The sequence below is a fragment of the Phyllostomus hastatus genome, unplaced genomic scaffold (assembly GCF_019186645.2).
Source record: "Phyllostomus hastatus isolate PE091 unplaced genomic scaffold, TTU_PhHast_1.1 phas_contig_40, whole genome shotgun sequence".
In the NCBI taxonomy this organism is placed as follows: domain Eukaryota; kingdom Metazoa; phylum Chordata; class Mammalia; order Chiroptera; family Phyllostomidae; genus Phyllostomus; species Phyllostomus hastatus.
In genome coordinates, this window is record NW_025333872.1 from 74,488,549 (window position 1) to 74,510,107 (window position 21,559).

General features: G+C 37.8%; 1 protein-coding gene across 6 annotated transcripts in view; it reads left to right on the top strand.

Annotated features, from left to right (window-relative positions):
* Nucleotides 1–11,965, top strand: part of AKAP7 (A-kinase anchoring protein 7) — a 104,141-nt gene extending 92,176 nt beyond the window's left edge. For 4 of the 6 annotated variants that reach the window (XM_045843807.1, XM_045843806.1, XM_045843811.1 and 1 more), the window contains one exon: nucleotides 10,827–11,965. In XM_045843807.1, the coding sequence (XP_045699763.1) occupies nucleotides 10,827–11,032 (206 nt within the window). In that variant the 3' untranslated portion in view covers nucleotides 11,033–11,965. Of the gene's footprint in view, nucleotides 1–9,951 lie in introns of all 6 variants that reach the window. The other 2 variants (XR_006786196.1, XM_045843808.1) reach the window with 2 other exon arrangements.
* Nucleotides 11,966–21,559: the final 9,594 nt, after the last annotated feature.

Genomic DNA, 21,559 nt, shown 5'->3' on the forward strand with positions numbered 1-21,559 from the left:
TATTTGATCCAATATTATGGCTTTTATAAAACCCAGTAGAATCAGTTCACAGATTGCTCAGTATTCACAAGGCAAATACACTGACCAAATGGTCCTATGCACCTGGCTTTTCATGGTCAGACTTTAAAAATTAGGTTTTGGAACCCATCAAAGAAAACAAACACTGGCACTTTAACCAGTTTTATGTGTTGGCTGATTGAATAAATAGATTGAAATTTATATGGTATAAAATGCATTCTACATGCTTATCCAAAAAGGGTTTGGTTTAGGATTAAGCAGCTGAGTTAGAGAGAGCTATGTTTTGAATAATTTTTGAAAGTACAATTTCTTCCATCCTATGATATTTAAAGTATTTATGATGCTCTTGATTACACTTTAGTTATATTTTAGTGTCTCTCACTAAGCTTAATGACTGGTTATTTGCATTGAACCTAAAACAAAATGAAGTAAAATCACTGGTTAGTGGTGTATCTGATGTTTTCCTAAAAATAGTAGCAATGTTCTGAGACCCAAGCTTACATTTTAAAATATTATCTGTGTTCTGAAAAATCTAATTTTCTTTAACATTATACCTCATGGTTTGAAATAAGTATTTCCTTAAAGAGAAGCCTTAATAATTTGTGTGTATCACAGAATGTGGAAGCATAATTTGACCATAATAGGTGCTCCAGATAAACAAATGTTGTGCAGACTTCTCACTATGTCCTCCAGGAATCTTTATAGTCTCCCCTCTGTGTACATTTCCAGCCTCGTCCCTCTCCTCTCACCTCATCGGTCACTTTATACGAGACTGAATTCTGCAGTTACCCAGACAGGCCACTACTAAATTGCAGGTGTCTTAAAGGTTGGGCCCACGTGGGAATCATTTCTGTATTCATTGCAACAGTGCTTCTCACAGAGAGCAAAGTGAGTGTGCATACAAGGAAAGATGGGAGGAAGGAAGGGTGGAAGGAAGGAAGGAAAGAAGGCAGGTAGAAGAAAGGGGTTGTGCTGCATTAATCAATATTCATGTAGCATAAAAATTTCAATCTGAGAATGAAACCTCCTGAATTTTCCCCTTTTCCAGTGAATCAATCATTAAATTAAGAGGTGTTTCTCATATGTGTACGTCATCCCCCCAGGATGAAGGTGCACCAGAGAGCTGTGGGGGGTCTGCTTGAGGGTGGGTGCCCTGGAGGAACTAATTTTCCTGATTTTGAGTGAGAGCTACTGATTCCCATCACTCTACTGTGTGATGTTAGACAATTTACGTAACCTCTTGTGTTTCATTGTTCTCACTTGTAATATGGGGAGAATAACACTTATTTTACCTCATAAACTTTCTTTGAAGACCAAATAAGATAATGTTTCTGAAAGCACTTTGAAAAATGTGAAGTGTTATTTAAGTGAATGGAAAGAGGCATTTCTGTTACTGCTATTAGTGACCTGGCACCGTGGGGATTTTCTGAGCCTGTGGAGCCTTCTGATCAGGGTGTGTGTGTCCTTATTGCTTGTAGAAGAGGTAGCGTGATATCTACAACTATGATTTATTTAACTAGATTAGATTGCTGGCAACATTTATGCTGCTGTTCTTCCTTGGTGAACATTGCCTCAGAGCAGGAAAGTGACCTTTATTTCTGCTTGAACCAACTCCTACCCTGGAATATCAGCCTAGAAAGAAAAGTATATATTATCATGAACAGGAGTGTTAGCCAAACAAGGGAAAACTAATTCCAGCTAGTAATACATTTAAGTTTTATGTAAAAGTCTCTTAATAGATAATACATACATGAACAAATAATTTTAAGATTTGAAGTAATGCTTATTTTCTGGCCTAATTTTTCTGCCAAAGACCATGATTGCATGAAAAGTTATCCTTTTGGCATGTTTGAAACCATATTTCTTCTTTTTCATGAGAATAATTTTCCAGTGATAGCTATACTTCTGTTGCTACTTCTCTGTACCAGGACTTGTGTTTGCATTGTCTGCTTCTCTTATCACTGTTCAAACTGCAACTTGCACATCAGTTGCAGCACAGAAGGACATATAGTGGTTCTGAGCAAACAGTCAGGGATATTAGAACTCCTTACATTTCAACCTGAACAAATACAGGAATCAGAATTCAGGGAGGAAACCACCATGCTTTATAGAGATAGTTTATGATGTGGAAAAGCACCTAAGAATCTATAAACAATACAAGGTAAAACAAGCAAACAGAACAAGCCACAGTGAGCACATGCCCCTTGGAAATAGGTTTCAGCAACAGAGTTACACTTAATAAAGTGAGTAAACTAATGATTGGTATTTATTAGGCATTGAGCTCATTCTTCTTAACCATAAAACATGTATAAAATCTACTGATAAAATAACTACCGTATTTGGAAGGCTTACTGTGTTCCAGGCACGATGTTAGACACTTCTTATAACTTACCTCTGATGCTTACAGCAGCAATGCAGGGTATGCTGTCCTCATTAGTGGCCCATTGAAGGGATATTTAGGGTTGAAGCGACTGTGAACAATGTTGTGCAAATAGAAAATAGCAGAATTGGATTTCAAGCTCATATATATCTCATGCATTTTCTTCCTTACGCACACAGTCAAAGTTCTGTCATATCACCACCAGTAGTTCCATTACCTCACCAAGGTTTCCAATAAGAAACACCACCATTATGGTAGGAATTGTATTGGGAACACTGTGGATCATAGTTTGGACTAAGAGAACTAATATTACAGAACTGAAAAAGAGAAGCCCTAGTAATTGATGAAACTACATCAATATATGGTAATGACTCCATAGTGAAGTCCATAGTTTACATTATACTTCACTTGGTGGTGTATCTTCTGTGGGTTTGGACAAATGTATAAGTGACACGTATCCTTCATTATGGCATCCAACAGTATTTTCACTGCCCTAAAAATTCCCTGGGCTCCGCATATTCATTCCCCCTCCCCTAAACCTTGGCAACTACTAATCTTTTTACTATCTTCGTAGTTTTGCCTTTTCTAGAATGCCATATAGTTGGAATCATGTAGTATGTAGCCTTTTCAGATTGGTTTCTTTTCACTTAGCATAATACCCTCTAGGTCCATCTGTGCTGTTGCAAAACGTAAGGTTTCATTCCTTTTATGGCCAAGTAATATTCCATTGTATAAATGTACCACAGCTTTTTTTATCCAGGTATCTGTCAGTGGGCACTTGGGTTGCTTCCATATCTTGGCTATTGTAAATAATGCTGCAATGAACATGTGGGTGCATATATTCTTTTGAGTTAGTGTTTTGCATTTCTTTGGATATATACCCAGAAGTGGAATTGCTGGGTCATAAGGTAGCTCCACTTTTAATTTATTGAGGAAGCTTCATACTGTTGTCCATAGTGACTGCACCCACTGGCAATCCCACCAGCAGTGCACTAGGGTTCTGTTTTCTCCACATCCCCATCAGCACTTCTTATTTGTTGACTTATTGATGGTAGCTATTCTGACAGGTGTGAGGTAGTATCTCATTGTGGTTTTGATTTGTATTTCTCTGATAATTAGTGATGTTGAGCATCTTTTCATATGTCTGTTGGTCATCAGTGTGTCCTCATTGGAGAAGTTATCTATCTAGGTCTTCTGCCACTTTTTGATTGGGTTGTTTGATTTCCTGGTGTTGTCTGAGTTCTTTATACATTTTGGATATTAACCCTATATCAGATATTTTATTGGCAAATATATTCTTCCATTCAGTAGGTTGTCTCTTCATTTTGTTGATGGTTTCCTTTGCTATATAAAAGCTTTTTAGTTTGATATAGTCCCATTTGTTGATTTTTTTAAATTTTGTTTTCCTTGCTCAAGTAGATATGTCAGAAAAAACATTGCTGTGAGAAGTGTCTGAGATTGTACTGCCTGTGTTTTTCCCTCCCCTAGGATTTACTTGGTTTCAGGTCTTACATTTAAGTGTTTAATCCATTTTAATTTTATTCTTGTATGTTGTGTAAGAAGATCTAGTTTCTTTTCTTTTCTTTTTTCTTTGTTTGCATGTATCTGTCCAATTTTCCTATCTCCATTTATTGAAAGACTGTCTTTACCCCATTGGACATTCTTGCCTCCTTTGTCATAGATTAATTGACATATAGGTGTGGGTTTCTTTCTGAGCTCTCTATTCTGTTTCATTGAAGTTCTTTGTTCTATTTTTGTTGTTGTTGTTGTTTCATTGTTTAATTTTGAGTTCTCTACATATTTGAATAACAGTCCTTTATGAGATCCATTTTTTGCAAATATTTTCTCCCATTCTGTGGCTTGTATTCTCACTATCTAGACACTGTCTTCCACAGAACAAAAATTTTTAATTTTAGTGAAGTCCAGCTTATCAATTTTTTCTTTCATGGATCATGTCTTAGGTCTTACATCTAAAAATTCATTGCCATACCCAAGGTCATCTAAGTTTTCTCCTATTATCTTCTAGAAGTTTTACAGTTTTGCATTTTATATTTAGGTCTGTTGTCCATTTTGAGTTAATTTTTGTGAAGTGTATAAGGTCTGTGTCTAGGTTTATTTTTCACACAAGCATGTCCAGTTGTTCTAACACCTTTTGCTGAAGATACTATCTTTACTTCATTGTATTGCTTTTGCTCCTTTTCCTAAGATAAGTTGACTATGTTTGTGTGGGTCTATTTTTGGGCCCTCTATTCTGTTCCAGTGATATATTTACCTATTCTTTTGCCAATACCAAACTGTCTTAATATAATTTTATAGTTAATCTTGAAGTCAGCTTCTGTCAGTCTTCCAACTTTGTTCTTCTTCTTCGATATTGTCTTGGCTATTATGTTATGTTTGTTTGCCTTGCTGTATAAACTTTAGAATCAGTTTGTTGATATCCACAAAATAATTAGCTGGGCTTTCTATTGGGACAAGTGAAAACTTTTAATATCGTGGCACTTTTTCCCTTAGTCTTACATGGCATTGTAAAGAATATTTTTTTGTTTCCTTTTTAAAAATATTAGCATGATTTATTCTTGTCAGGACAAATAGGCACCTAGCTATTGGTGGTAAGTGGGGGTGGTAATGATTTCTGGGGCCCTTCAGTTACTGTGTTAGATCACACATAACAACAGCTGAGCCACATTCATGTTGCCTTAAATCAACTTAGTAGGTAGAAAAATATTTTTGCTGCCAGAAAGAAGTTCACTTACTTTCTTGTTTTTGACCACAAAAATAAATTTTATCCTTGCACTGGGTTGGTATTAGAAATCAGGTAATATAAACAAAGACACAAGTATGGATAATACCATGGATTGATGTTTCAACTCTTAAGAGAGTGGAATTGCTTACTTTAAGTTTGTTTTGAACAAAAGTTTTCTTTTTTAGGGATAGTGCTGTGTTTAGTGGACTTAACAGAATTTTTTCATTACCTTTAAAAATATTTTTAGTATTCTCCTAAGAAATTAATCAAAGGTATTCTGGGGAGATTTACAAAATAACAGTGCCAAAGACAAAGGTTAATCTGTCAGTTTAAGTAGTTATGATATTAAATAACCCAAGTAGACAAAAAATTATGTTTTTTATCAAGAGTTGGCTGCATACTCTTAATATGTACTATTGGGAATGTTTTCATGTGTACTTTTGTTGGAATATTAAAAGGTAACTTATGTACCTTGTTAACTAGGCTTCGGGTAAAATGAATGCGGTTATTTATCTTAGAGGTCAATGCAGGAGACAAGTACCTTTATTCAATAGTGAGCAGGAGAAAAATACAGTATAACTTTAACTTAAGATACCTCCTTAATGACATTGAATTAAGTTTGTTAAAAGTGTGAACACATTTGAATGAAGATGCACACACTTTTTGATTTGCTGCATTCTTGCAGGGCTCTGTGATGAGCCTTCCGATAGACTCTTCCCTCGGCCAACATTGAGAGTCTAAGGATGTTTGTGGAGATCGGAAGGTGAAGTTAGGATTTAGTACTGATATGGAAGATTCATTTATAAAATTTTCTGTATTATTTTGTTGATTGGTTAACGAGTTTGTTATAGCCGATAGTATTTGCCCCATAGGCTGGATATTTTGTCATAGTGATCAGGTTCATCAAGCAAAGTTGATAGACATTTTTAAATGGATATTTGGATTATTTTGGAATTCTGTGCTCTTGATTTAAGTTTCATATTAAATCTAAATTTCTGGCCATGGGGGCTATCCTTATAGAAAGATAGAAACATTAAAAAATGCTGTACTGCCTGCAAGGACTTGAATCAATAGTTCACTTGACAGAGTAATATTGTTGAGCCCGTATTATGTTTAGTAAACTGTGTCATACATTAGCAGAGTAGGAGATAATTGAGAAACCTAGGACACAGTCTTTGCACTTAAGACTACTATGTCTTTAGAAACTTGAATTAGTAGTTTTTAAATAAATGCATTAATACATAATGTTTATAATTTGTAAGAAATTATGAAAACTAATGGACTTATTTTTTGTTCTCTTCAGTGTCCCCATAGGCTAGAATAACCATGTGGATAAGTAGGTCCTCTGTGCATATTTGAATGAATGACCAAATGACCATGTACTGTACATGCAGTCAGAGCTATTGGAATCAAGTAGAAGTTCATCACTTTTAGCTGGTTAGTCAGGGAAGGCTTCATGGTGTGGGTGGGATTTTAATTTATGAGAGAGAGGGAGTGCCATCTAGAAATAGGGAATGGTGTAGAGGCTCCTGAGAAGATATTGGAAGCTGACAATGGAAGTGTAGCAATGGTGGGTGATAGAGGTGAGTTTTGGAAAGCCTTGCAAGACAAATTTAATTTTTCTCGTGAAGACAAGGAAGAGTAAAAGAGATATTTTAGAACTATTAATCTAGAAAGGTTCTATCAGATACATTGAAGAAATGCACATAGATAAGACTTGATGATTGAGTTGCTGAGGGAAAGATCGTAGTCAAAGGTGGTTACAATCTTTTATTGAGCTTAGTTGACTTGGGATAATAGTAAAAGCATAAACAAATAGGAAAGTTAAAGGGAAAAATTAACTGTTTTTATCCTTTTTTTTGACTTAATCTTTTTTGTATTTTTTGCCCATTATCATTTAGTTCCCTTATAGTCCCTCCCACAGTCACCACACTGCTGTCCATGTCCATGAGTCCTTTTTCCTTTTTGCTTCACCCCTCCACCCCTTACACTACCCCGGACCCTTAGCTGTCATCCTGCTCTCTATCTATGAGTCTGTCTTTGTTTTGTTTGTTAGTTCAGTTTGTTCATTAGATTCCATATGAGTAAAATCATATGGCATTTACCTTTTTCTGACTGGCTTATTTCATTTAGCATAATGTTCTCCAGGTGTAGCCATACTGCTGCAAAGGGAGACATTTACACAATGAAATATTACTTGGCTGTAAAAAAGAAAATTAACTTTCTATGGGAAGATTTTTCTGTTTTAAATCTTTTAATGTTTGAAGTAACAGGTATACTTCATTGTGGACCAAGAGAAATCACAGAAGCACTGGTTATGTGACTGCAGAGGTCTAATGTGGTCTATGAAAAATACATAGACCTGATGTGAGTAGGATTAGACCAAAATACAGTTCTGTTATTTAACTGGAGTTAATATGGTATATCACATTAATTTATTTGCATATGTTGAACCATCCTTGCATACCAGTGGTAATTTTCACTTGATCTTGGCATATGATCCTTTTAATGTGTTGTTGAATTTGGTTTACTACTATTTTGTTGAGAATTTTTATATTTCAATTTATGAGGGCACTGGCCTAGAATTTTTTTTTCTTGTCGTGTCCTTTTCTGGCTTTGGTATCAGAGTAATGTTGACTTCATAAAATGAGTTTGGAAGTGTTTTCTCCTCTTTAGTTTTTTGGCAGAGTTTGAAAAGAACTAGCATTAATTTTCTTTAAATGTTTGGTAAAATTCACCTATGAAGCCATCTTGTCCTGGGCTTTTGTTTATTGGAAGGTTTTTAATTACTGATAATAATAAATCTTACTTGTTATTGGTCTGTTTAGATTTTCTGTTTGTTCATGATTCAGCTTAGAAGGTTGTATGTTCTAGGAATTTATCCATTTCTCCTAGGTTGTCTAATTTGTTGGCATATAATTGTTCATAGTAATCTTTTATGATCCTTTGTATTTCTGTGGTATCAGTTATAATGTCTCATCTTCCACTTACAATTTTATTATTTTAGTACTTGATCTTTTTTATTGTTAAAGTCCACCTAAGTTTTTATCTATTTTGTTTATCTTTTAAAAAACTCTTAGTTTTATTGATTTTTAAATTGTTTTTCTATCTATATTTCATTTATTTCTGCTCTGATCTTTGTCATCTTTGTTACCTTCTTCTGTTAACTTTGGGCTTAGTTCTTGTTTTTCTAGTTCATTGAGATGTAAAGTTAGTCCGTTAACTTGAAATCTTTTTAATTTTTAAATTTAAGTGTAGTTAACATACAATATTATATTATATTAAATTCAGGGGTACAATGTAGTGATTTGACATTTATATACTTTATGATGTGATCACCACAGTAAGTCTAGTAACTAGATGCAATATGAAGTTATTATAATATTATTGACTATACTCCTTTTTTTCTTAATACAGGCATTTATTGCTCTTAACTTACCTTTTAGCACTGCTGCTTCTATATCCATAAGTTTTGATGTTGTTTCCATTTTTGTTTATTTCAAGATATTTTTTACTTCCTTTTTGATTGTATTTTTGACTCATTAGTTGTTTAGGAATGTGTTCTTTAATTTTTACATATTTGTCAATTTTCCAGTTTTCATCTTTCTGATTTCTAGTTTCATGCCATTGTGGTCAGAAAAGATACTTAGTATGGATTCCAGTCTTTTAAAATTTGCTGAGACTTGTTTTGTGACCTAACATATAGTCTGTCCTAGAGAACATTCCATATGCACTTGAGAAAAATACATATTCTGGTGCTGTTGGATGGAATGTTCTGTGTATGTGTGTTAGTTCCATTTGATCTAAAGTATAGTTCAAATCCAGTGTTTCCTTACTGGTTTTCTGTCTACATGATCTATCCATTGTTGCAAGTGGAGTATCAAAGTCCCCTGCTATTATTGTATTGCTGTCTATAACTCCTCTGAAGTCTGTTAGTATTTGCTTAAGATATTTAGGTGCTCAAATATCTTCGCCTCCAGTCATCTGCCTTTCTGAGTCCACTGCTCAGTGGAAAGAGTTGAGAGACTGAATGGACACGAGTGATGAGCTCCCTTGTGCTTTTCCTCAGTGAAGGGAGACAAGGAAGAGAGTGAGTGGGAAATGCATAGCATGAGAATAGACGAGAACCAGCCCTTTTACAGTAAAGTGAAAGAGAGTAATTAAACCTTGACCATTGCTAACAGGAAAACAAAATGGCCATGAAATATCAACATCTTCTAGTTTACTATCATAAGCCTAACTCTTCCTTGAAGAGTTTCCTATTTTATAAATTCTAGTGACAGCACTGAGATTAAAAAGAATATTAGTTTTATGAGTGCTAAGAGTTAGTTAACAACCAACTGACAGGCAAACACTATAAAATCAGTGACCCTAAGTAGTTAGCTGATAGGGAAATCTTGATCCCCTGGCATTTAGTAGTGGAGAAGGAGAGGCGGACACAGATCTAGTTGGTGAATTCATGTCTGAGGCTCCAGGTGGTGGGCACATGAACTTCAATAGCAGCAATTGGCCTTGGATAAGAGAAAAACAAAAATTCCGTGTAGAAATGAGAAAATTCCAGCATTATAGGTAGAATATTTTTAGACTGGGGCTTATGAACTACTTTTCAACCTGAAGTCTTCAGGAATAGGCAGTCTTCTGCTTCTGCAAATTCCCCATGAAAAGCCACGCCAATGTTCTTTGATTTGTAGATTTAATTTACCAGATTGAAGGACATTTGCCCTTTTTAAGTGAACTGGCCGGCCCATGCATGCTGGGTTTCTATGGCAGTATGATCTCAGTGACCTCTCTTCTCTGTTGTGGAATGTAGGTGATAAGAATGGAAGTGAGCCTGATGATGCTGAACTGGTAAAGCTCAGTAAGAGGCTGGTGGAGAATGCAGTGCTCAAGGCTGTCCAGCAGTATCTGGAAGAAACACAGAACAAAAACAAGCCAGGGGATGGGAACTCTGTGAAAACTGAAGAGGCTGGTAGGAATGGCACTGACAATGACAACAACAGGAAATGAGACCCAAAGGCAGGCAGGCCCCGCTACTACGTGAGAGGCATCCCTGCTCCCCTCTGCTGAGTTGATGGACTGATTTGCAACGTGCTGTTGAAGTGTCTCTTGTCCCGTCTGTGGAGGTTGCCTGATGCTTTCATGATCAATGTGTTTGCATTTCTGAAACTCAACAGAAGAAAAACGGAGTGCTGGGACTAGCAGAGAAAATTAATTTATGAAAGAAGAATGGTCCAATTTTCACTTGCCCTCAGCCATGGCCGGGGAGAGGGGACTTTGGGTTATGCCTCATGGACTCAAAGGCTGTGGAAGGGCCTTGCCATAATTGGAATACTGCCGTTTATATTGCTTAGCAGGGCATTTGACTACTTTATCTGAGGCCAACACACACACACAGCTAACAAGTGCTAAGTTTAAAATAATCACTGTTGAGGTTATACATATAGTCAGTCTGTAACGTTTTATGTTTGTCCTACGTCTGCTGTCACTATGCAGTGATCTTTATTTACAGCAAATTTGTTTCAGGTAAATAATATATTTTTGGCAAAATGCAACCTTTTCTATAAAAACGTGGGCAACATTTTAAAGGTTTCTTTTTAACCCTCTTTTGATAAGTCAGTGTGCCACATTTAATGTTTTTCATTGGTGTTCGTATGTAAAATGTTTCATAAATCTTTTTTTCTGTAGGCAAGAGACGTATTGGAATCCGGGACTTAATTAAGGAAGCTTTGCATCAAGAAAGAATGGTTCTGAAGTCCAAAGTGAAACAGATAAGAGAACTTTTATTAAAGCCTGAGATTCAGGCCAAAATTAGAAGGGAGCTTTTTGAAGGAAGACCCATTAACAGCAGTAATCAAGAAAATGATGTTGATTTCCGTGCAACTTTGACATAAGGTCTGCCTTAATATCATGGTACCAGTTTATGAAATGTTTTTGGCTGATTAAATAGCTCTTTGGTAAATGCCAAAGAAGTGCTTTGATAGTGTCTTTACTATAGCACACCAACATTGGGTAAGGATTTCACAACTTCTTGCCAAAGAAAACTGATTCTGTCCTGTTATTTTTATTTTTAAAGCTAAATGTGTGTGGGAATGTTTGTTTCTCTAGTATCAAGGGTTATTTTATAAAAAGTACTTCTTAATTAGCTGTTGTAAAATGGTCCTTGGGTCTTCACAGATAAAATATACAGACTGTGAGAAATCATTTACAGATTAAAAAAATAGAGTATTTAAAGAGTCACTTGCTTCCTGTTGACATGATTTTTGTTGTAATAGTAAATCAAAAAGAAGTATCGTCCACACATGACCGTATCTGGTGTTACTTTAATGGGAATTTGAATGTTTATTGAATACTAGTACTTGAATTATAAGTGTAATTATTGCAATTACTGGTTGAGAATGTTTTATAATAGCCATATGTATTATTTTTCAATGATCAAAATGTAGTTTGCCTTTTCATTTCTTAATGAATAAATGTTTGGGATTTTTATTTTATACTTTTCTGAAGATAAGCCCGGGTCTTATTGTATCCCTTATAATCTGAATTTGTTTGCACTGGATTATTTTTAAAGAAAATTGTTGAAAATTTTCCCCTTGTATGATAATCATTGTTAACAGCTTTTTCTACGATCATTGTAAAATGCTGCTACTGAGAGATCATGATAGAGGGGAAATTATTAGAGATCAAATATGTAACCATTTCAAATATAAAATCCAGTTTACTCCTGGAATTTAGCTATTTTTTCACTGGGTAAATTAACTACATTTATTTATAAATATGTTTTTGCATTTTCATGCTTCTTAATAAATGTATTGTTTTCCCTTGTCGCTTTTCCTCATTGTCTGTCACTCTTGGAAGTTGTTGGCTCTGTTGGTGTAAGAAAGTCTAAAGGCGGCTCTGCGGGTTTCAGGGTGTCTTTACCTGAGGTTCTCATCCTTTATGCTGAGACAGAGCAGTTGTCAGATCATGTTCAACTTCAGACTGTTAATCACTTCAGATCAGCTTCCCAGAGCATTAACAACACAAGGTTAAATGCAAAGAAAATATAAATAGCATCTCATCAACTGCTAATAATGTGTTACTAAAGTGACATTAGTAGCAAAGATGAGAGGAGCAGGTCCATTTGGATGCAAAGACCTGGGAGCTGCTTACCAGGAGACCCCGTTCAGTGGGAGAGGGCTTTGTCTGTAAGCCGAGATATGTGGGGACTTGCCTTGTTTTTCAAATGAGGAAACAAACTCCAGGTTGAGTGCATTATCCAAGCCACACTGCTTGCTGTGAGGGACCTGGCCCTGAACTACAACCGAGGGCCCCACCTTGAAATTCCAGAGCTATTTTCTTTTCTTTTTAAATCCTCACTTGAGGAGATGTTTATTGATTTTAGAGAGGAAGGGGTGGGGGAGAGAGAGAAAGAGAGAGAAAGATGGATGAGAGAGGGAAACATTGATCAGTTGCCTCTCATATGTGCCCTGACAGGGGATCAAACCTGCAACCGAGGTACGTGTCCTGATCAGAATCAAACCTGCAACCTCCTGGTGCATGGAATGATGCTCCAACCAACAGAGCTCTCCAGCCAGGGCTTCAGGGCTATTTTCACTGTCCCATAACCTAAGTTAACAATACTTCAGAGAAAGCCCTTCCCAGCATATATCTATAAATATCTTGTCCTCAAGGAGCTATTGCCATCTTTTCAAACAATTTGGAAGACTAAGAATATTTTTTTGATCTAGGGTTACATGCCATACTGTTATTGCAGTTAAGAATCATAGCTTCCATTTGTTAAATACCCGGCTGTGTGCCAGGTGATTTAGGCATGTTACTACATTTCTTTCCTTTATGTGACCACGTTCGGAAGTTGTACTGTTTTACAGATGACAAACTAAGAAACCGGGACTCTAAATGGTTAAATGGTTATAAAGCTAAATGGCTATTTATAAAGCCAATAAAAGGTAGGTCTAAATTTAAACTTGGATCTGTTCTACTTCAAAGTCATACTCTTTCCACAATGCACTTCCTCTCTCTACCAGGTACACTGTATTTCACAACTTCGGGATGTGTAACAAAGGGAAAGTCACTTTCTTTTGACTAAGCCAGCTTCCTTGTAGCCTTGAAGTTTTGTGAGCATATCTGAGAGAAGTCAGTTGCTATCATAGCACTGGAAAAAAAAGAACCCAGATAATCTAATTTAGGAATTAAAGATTCTAACCCTTATCAATAAACCTTCATTTAAACAGGCTTACAAAGACAATGGATGGTACACAATAAAACACATTTTGCTGATGGTTCCATTAAAAAAAAAACACTAATAAGACATTAACTTCTAAAAATCTAAGTTTGGGTTCTGAAATAGTCAAAATGACCTTGCCCCCATTAATCAGAGTCATAGAACAATTGTTCGTTGGGTCACACAGTCAGAACGCATTGTCCCAGTTGGCACTGTACGCTGTGAAGTCTTGTCTTCTGACATGGAGGCTGTGCACTTAGGGCAAGAGCATTGGTTTGGTCCAGGAGGAAGATCTGGGTCCACCTCTGACAAGTAAGTGATCTTGAGCAAACCAACTTACTTTTTGGGGCTTCCATTCCCAATCTATTGTTTGAAGCAGTTTGGCTGGGTGATTTCCAAAGATTCCAGATTCTTTGTGCCTGTGCCAAGATGCTGCTTGTACTGATGCCACTGACTTAGCTAGTTATTCAGGTGTGAGGTCTTCTTAACTGGGCCACTCTGAGTGAGTCTGTTGTCAATAACCATAGGAATTCTAGAAGATTTTATATTGTGTCATGTTGTGTTGTCACTTCCATTCAGGGAAACCGCAGTGGCACATACATTTATGACCAGATTTCAATATTTTTAGTCACCAGAAAAATAGTAGATCCTATATGGATATATTTTTAAAGATTTTATTTATTTATTTTTAGAGAGAGGGGGAAGGAGAGAGAAAGGGAGAGAAACATCAATGTGTGGCTGCCCCCCACTGGGGACTTGGCCCACAACCCAGGCATGTGCCCTGAATGGGAATCGAACTGGCAACTCTCTGGTTCACAGCCTGCGCTCAATCCACTGAGCTACACCAGCCAGGGCATATATGAATATTTTAAGGCATATAAAAAAATATTTTCAACAGCTGGACAAGATTCTGTCAGCTTGAACTTGGTCCTGCTTTACTGAATCTTAGATTATTATTGTATTAATCTTCTCAGTCTAAACTAACTATAGGCCTTTGAGATACACTAAATTTATATCAAGAACATACTTAAGATTCAAACTATTCACTCCAAAACCTCAAATACACCAGTCACCCCAGCAGTCAGGTGTTCCCATAAGGAGGTAATTAAAGCAGTTTGGCTTCGTATTTTAGACGTTATTTCAGGCTTGTGACCAATAAGATATTTGCACCTCTGCACTTGGTCACAGGTACATAAACTAGCTACCACATTATGTAACAAATTAATAAGTTACTCCATTTTATCATTAAATACAACAAACCTATAGTATCTCCAAATGTAAATTGATGAATGGATACTCTATCATCATCCATTGTTTATATCCTTTTCAAATCTCATCCCAATAGTTTTATCTTGAACACATTGTAGATGCATTCCTGAGTTCCAGTCTTTTTCAGGTAGAGAGAATTCATATTGAAAAGGAAATACACCCAGTCTACTTAAAAAAAAAGTTCCTAAGTCCCAAAGTGAATTGGATGGCAGTGCACACACTCACAAGGCAAAACCGTGGATTATTTCATTTGTAGTAAAACTGAGTATTGGAGCAACCCGCTCTGAGTCCGCAGATTTCCAGTGCGGACACTGTCCACAGCACTTCTTTCCTAAATCACTGTTTGGGGGGTAACAAGGTCATTTGAGATCTGGAGGACGGTGCTAATATCTCTAGTGTAATATGTGCAAAACTACTTACTTATATCATTAAATGTAACTGATAAGTTCAGGCAATTTAGGATCATTTAAGGCGTAAACTGCAATATTTATTCCTCTACATATCCCATCACTAGCCACTCATTGAAGGCCCTGGAGTTCTATTACACCACCAAAGACAGGAACCATAAAACCGAGAAATCAACTAATTGTTTCCAGTAAAGTAATGCTTCTTTCCCTTTAGTGGTTCAAATTATATTTGGAAAGCCAGTGTCTTGTGACACTGTCCTATATATTTGTGTGATGTTTTTGACCCCTCTGCTCACAGTCCTGTCAGCCTAAGCAGCTGTAGGGTGTATGGTGCTCTCATTCTTAAGTGACCGCAGAGCAGACAGGCGCAGCGCTCGCGATTGCTCCCCACGCTTCCTGCCAACTAGCATGGGCACAATGTCGTGAGGCTCTCTTTGAACCAAAGCGCACTGTAGTTTCTTTGCTTATTTTTTTAACCACATGAATGTTATCTTACCCATAATTAAAAATACATTTTTATAAACACTATGTGGGGTGTAGAAAGGTGTGGGAGCTAAGAGGACAAAGAAATGAGTCTTATAGCTAGCTGCATAGGCACTGCAGTGCTGAGGAAAGAAACAGAAGTGCTATGTATGCTCCATCCGAAAAGTATCTGATATGGTAATGGCGGTAGAGAAAATATAATGAATATGCAAAGTAGGGAGACACTGAGTATATATTTTTAAGATTCTGGAAGACAAATTTGGAAGCTATTTTTTTCAGGTCTACTTGGAAAGTGTCTTTATGGAGGGGAATGTGACGAGGGCTTTCAGTGATTTCCTGGACACTTGTCATGCTTAGTGACCACCCAGCACCTTTTGAATACCCTTCCTATGTTGGGGGAACTTTCTACCTTGTAATCCCTGCTCCCCAGGGTACAGGCCCTGAGGTACAGGCCAGGAACTCACCTTCTCCACCTTCTTTGTCACTGGAGTTCAGTGACCATGCAAGAGGGAGACCCTGCCTGTGATCAGTCCACTCTGGGGAAGGTGTTCTCTGGGGTCCCGCACCCCCTGCAGGTGGTGCACACTGGCAGAGCATAGTACCTGCCAACAAGTTTCCTCAGGAGCAGCCGGCAGTGTCATGGGGCATTCTTGTTGCCTGGCCATCCAGGCTGGTTTTCTGGACCCACTGGGGATTCTGTGAACTACCAACTATCCTTTAAAGTTCCATTTTCACTTAAACTAGCTAAAATTCATTCTGTTGTTTGCAACTAAGAGCCCTCAGTGATACAGGCTACACTCCACTACATCACTGTTTCATCAGAGGGCACAGTTGGTTTTTGAACTGGACACTTCTCCATTGTGTGGGATGGTTCTGTGCGTTGTGGGAAGTCACCATTCCTGATCCCCTGACGCTAAATTTCAGGAGCAGATGCCAGGTACTGTGACACCTAAATGCCACCTCCACTTTCCAAATCTCCAGATGGGGGCAACATAACCCCCAGGTGGGGAGCACACTATTAAATGGTGCTTTTCTAGTGCACACGAGCATTAAAAATGCTCCTTCTTGTGGCCACTGCATGAGGAAATAATTGAGGTCTTAAAGAGTCCATGCTCACTAGGGCTCTGTACACGCTCTGTCAGGCACCGGACGGAAACAGGAAAATGTAACTGCCTGCATGTTATGGATCAAAACACCTAGTCGGTGCACACGGAAAATGGCTGAGTGGATCCATTGTGTTGGAGTGAGTGAGGCCATTGTTGAAAAAATTTTCTTTTTCTTTGTTGATAGAATTCTTTGGGCAGAATTAGAGATTGTAAAAATGATGATCTCCAAGTTCTAAAACAATACGTCATATTAACATGCTTATTAGGTCATGTAGTAGCAAGGCTATTTCTCTTGCATTTTATAAAAACATAAATTAAATATTTTGCATCATATGCTGAAGAGAAAAAGTTTACAGTAAACAGATATAGGGATATTTTAATGTAAGAAAGATTCAAGATGTTAGGAATGTAGAAATGGCTTAACATGCAAACAATATTGACTGTCCCTCAGAGGCGTGGTAGAAAGAGTTCAGCTGTAGGAAAGTAAGAGCTGCTCCCTTGGGGCTCCACTGAAGCCTGGAGGAAGGGGGTACCTGAGTTAAGTGACATATGAAAATACAGAGCAAAGCTTAATGGGGCATTCAAATCAAGGGACGTGATGGACAGGAAAATAAGTGCATCACATTAATTACAGATCATGGAGGATTTACACAAGAACAGTTCAGAATCTCGGGAAAGGGATCAATGGAGGCGCTGTGATGGACAAGGGCGAGGCAGCGGGGATGGAGGTCAAACTGGGAAGAGGGGGGACTATAGTCTTCTCAAGGGTAGAGATGTACCGTATTTTGCTGTGTATAATGCGCACCCATGTTTTTAGCCGAAATGTTCAGGAACAAACGTCTTTCACTTTAATTTTTTATTTCAATTTTTATTTATTTATATTTAGAAACAAAACTGATTGTCATATTCCAGGGTATTATTTTGTATATCATTATTTTGTATATCATTATCATTATTTTGAATATCATTACTGCTTTCTAGGGTTGTACTTTTAATGCATAAGCATAAATAAAAGAATTAAAAGCATTTATATAGATAGGGAATTAGTACTACCCATGTATAATGCGCATCCTTATTTTTCCCTCAAAAATTTGGGCAAAAAGTGCCCATTATACACGGCAAAATACAGTCAATATTAAACACTCAGAGCCAGTTATGGAAGGTGTCTAGAGATCCTCAGTGAGAGTCCCTAAAACTATCCTGGTGAAGGAGAAGCATAACCCACGAAATAGTGTTTAAGAGATGGGGAAAACTAAATAAAGCTGTGTTTGTGTAATGTCACCAGCCCTGTTTGTCCAACAGGCTGGTCGCTGCAAGCTGGTAGATGACTGGCTGCATTAGGCGCTCATCCCCTCTGCCCAGACCAGATGAGAGCGTCACACCTGGGCCTGGGCAGGAGAAGAAGGAGAGTTGGGTACTGAGGGGAGTGTGGGCAGGCCCACGCTCTCCATGCCTCCCCTGTCATGTTCTGGTTTGGGGGATGCTAAGACCCTTCCCCCCTTTAAGTTGGGGAATCTGCGAGTAGAGCAATCCTTTGCCCCATTTCTGGTGGAAGTGTTAGAGTGTGGTCAGCCTAAGTTAGAAGTGACTCTTTGCTGCTGTCTTGGAGGTCATCTGCAGGGGTAGAAATGGTGGCAGGGCTTCTTCGGGCTTGAAGGGAGCCCATGGCCCACTGCTGATGAGTTCCCTGAGCACTTCAGAGTGCCATGGGAAAGACTCTAGTCCCACAATGGGCAAAAAACATAGTTCACAGAAAAAGATATAACTTGACTAAAACTATACATCATACACAAAGATACAAACCTCACTCATAATTACACTAAAGTTAAAACAATAATGAGATTTCTTTTATTTTACCTTTCAGAGAACAAAAATGTAAGATTTAAAAACTTGATAATATAGTTCTGGTAGAAGTAACACCTGACTGAGTGTGGTTGGTGGGGGAATAACATGGGTGTGATAATTTATAGTTTTAATTTGAACGTTTCACCTAAAATGTCACATGGTGTACTTGAGTATGATATTGTTATGTTACAAAATTCCATGTTTATGATTTTGTAATGAAAGATTTTGTAATAAAAAAGGGGCATTATTTGTGCCGGACCCTGTATATGAACTTTCTGGCTATTGTTTTAAAGAAGGAAGAGTGGAGGAGCAATTAAGAGAATTCGTGGTGAGACATACCTTTTTGGTATATGACAACAAAAAATCTTATTATTTATGTGCTTTGCTGGTTATGTATCTTCCTACTTGTGTACTTAAAAACAGTGGCTCAAAAGCTACAGAAACAAGTTGAAAGTCAAGAAAATGAGAAGAGAGGATGCTTCACACCAACCATTAACTACTTCAGCTTGAGTTATATTACTTCAGAGGTGTAGGAAGCTTAGATGACACTGAAGTAACAGTGTTGTAATGATGCTGGAAATAGTAATGCTGTAACAGGCTCTGAAGCTGCTGAGTTCTGCTCTTTCATATGATGGAAACTATTATTTAGGCAGGGAATTAATAGCGTGCTTTGGAATTTCCACTGAGATGAACATATTTAGCAGCTAAAGAGTTCAATACCTGCTGAGTAAGTAGAAGCAGCAACCTCCATTTCTAGCTATGCTTCACACACACACACACACACACACACACACACACACACACCTTCATGCTGTAAGTGTTGTGGGGGTGGGGAGAGGTGGCCTTCAGGGAACACTCTGCATTGTGAGCTGGTTTGCTGCTGCATCTTTAATGCTGTGCTGCCATGAAGATGTACATCTGTGTGGAATACGTAGGATGGACTTGAGCCCAGAGAATGGCTATATGAACACTTGCTTGATTTATTCAAATTGTTAATATAAGGCCATTTGAATTGTTCAGGTTTGCCAGTGAGCTCAATTCTGTATTTCCTAAGGTTTTCTTTAAAATCTGTTAGAATCACAAATGAATTTACTTCAGCTTTAATTTTCTGTTGCATTTCCTTTGTGGCTGACCATGTTCTCTGTTTGCTTACGAAAATTCTCTTGTTTGAAATTAAGACTACTTTGTGTTCAGGAAGCAGAGTAATTCAATGACCAGGCAGAACACTGAAATCTGAGTCCCATTTCTCTCACTGCCGCTGTGCTGAGCAGACTGGGAAACCCTTCCCTGGGTTGTCTTTCACGTGGGAGAGAGAGAAAGTACTGGACCGAAGACTAGAAATGGAGTAGACCGGGGTCTATACCTCATCGGGCAAATCAAATCCACCGTATTTCTTCTGGCTGGCCTACCTTCTTCTGAATTCAGGGATTTCTTAATGAGGACCTGTTTAGAGCTGTACAGGTTTGGCTGTCATGCAAGCAGCCGTGAATGCTCCTGTTTCGTGTTGCCATTACACCTTGAGGAGACGCTTATAATCATGGGCTTCATGCAGCTGTCTCTCGTTCAGGTGTCTTGGAGACCATCAGTGACAGGAACTTTCTCTTTGCATACACAGAATCCCAACAAATGTTAGTGAATAAATGTTTGCATATTGAAAATTATAGTTTTACTGAGACTCAATCTTAGTCTTGTTCTGATTTTTCTGTTACACTATAGTTTAAAAAAGTCTCGTTGATCACTCTCAGGTCACCAACACGACCCAGTCCTTGGGAATAACTGGTCCTCCAGGATAAATAAATTTCGGTGCATAGTTTTTCTTCCTTTCTTAGGACTTCCTCTCTTCTATGTCTAACTCTTTTCCTGCAGGTTTTTGGATTTTGTGCTTATTTGCATCCTGCATCAGGCAATTGCCTTTTCCTCTCTCATTTGTTGAGGACTAGACTGCATCTCACACATCATCATATCCTCCATAGCACCCAACACACTGTCCTGCAAATACAAAGCACTCAGAAGAGGGCTGTGAAGTGGGCAAACGAGTGAAGAGTGACTGGGTGAATTACACTCTGCTGATATGCTTATATCACAGAGAAGGACCAGAGTAAAGACAAACCAGTGCTGCTCAGCTTAATAGCAAAACCTTGGGATGAAAACTTCTAACAAATAGTAACAAAGAACCAAATTAGACCTCTTATCTAAGTCCTGTATTGTGGATGACACCTGGCTAATTCCATATCTGGAATTCCATTTCCACACAGAATTGAAATTTAATCAAGTTTTAAGTCAAAGCAGCCAAGGGGAAAATGTACAGTGACTGTAAATGCAATGTTTGTGCAGTACCCAGCCCCAGTGGTTCATCATCAAAATCTCATCACTACATCGGAACCAACAGCTCTGGATGGGCAGCTGGGTTCCAGCTTCAGCTCTGCCACCCAATATCTACTAAGCCTTAAGTAATCATTTCCAGACTTCGGTGTTCTCCACAGCAGACCAATAATGTTTGTGTGGAGTGTGGGTGGTATTAAATGACCTCTAGGGATTTTTTTAGCTCTAGTGTTTTTGACATTATTCTGTCATGAATAAACACCGTTCTTTTTTCAATTGCTCCAAGGACATTTTTCTTTAGATTTCATGTACAATTAAGGTGGTAGGTTTTCAGAAATTGAAGAGTTGTGAACAAAGAGGGTGCTTAAAGAAATACTGCTGAAATAATGACTCATGCTAAAAGTGCTGTAACTGAAAATATCTGTTCAAAGATATATATATATGTGTGTGTATATATATGTATATATATATATATCTTTGAACAAATATAAATATATTTGACTGCCTCATGTGCTAGGCTTTGGGGGTTTGGAATGAACAAAGCAGTTATGTATGAAAACTTGACATAAGTTGGTGATAAGCTCCCTTAGTAGGGGCTTTAATTCAAGGAAGGACAACAAGTATGAAATCTAAACCTCGAGAAACTAAAGAGCCAGTATGATTCAAATGTGAGGGTCACGTAGGATGTGGCTGAGAGCCTGATCACCACTGGATGTATAAGGTGCAGTCCAAAGCCATTCTTTGGGTGCAGTCCAAAACCATTCT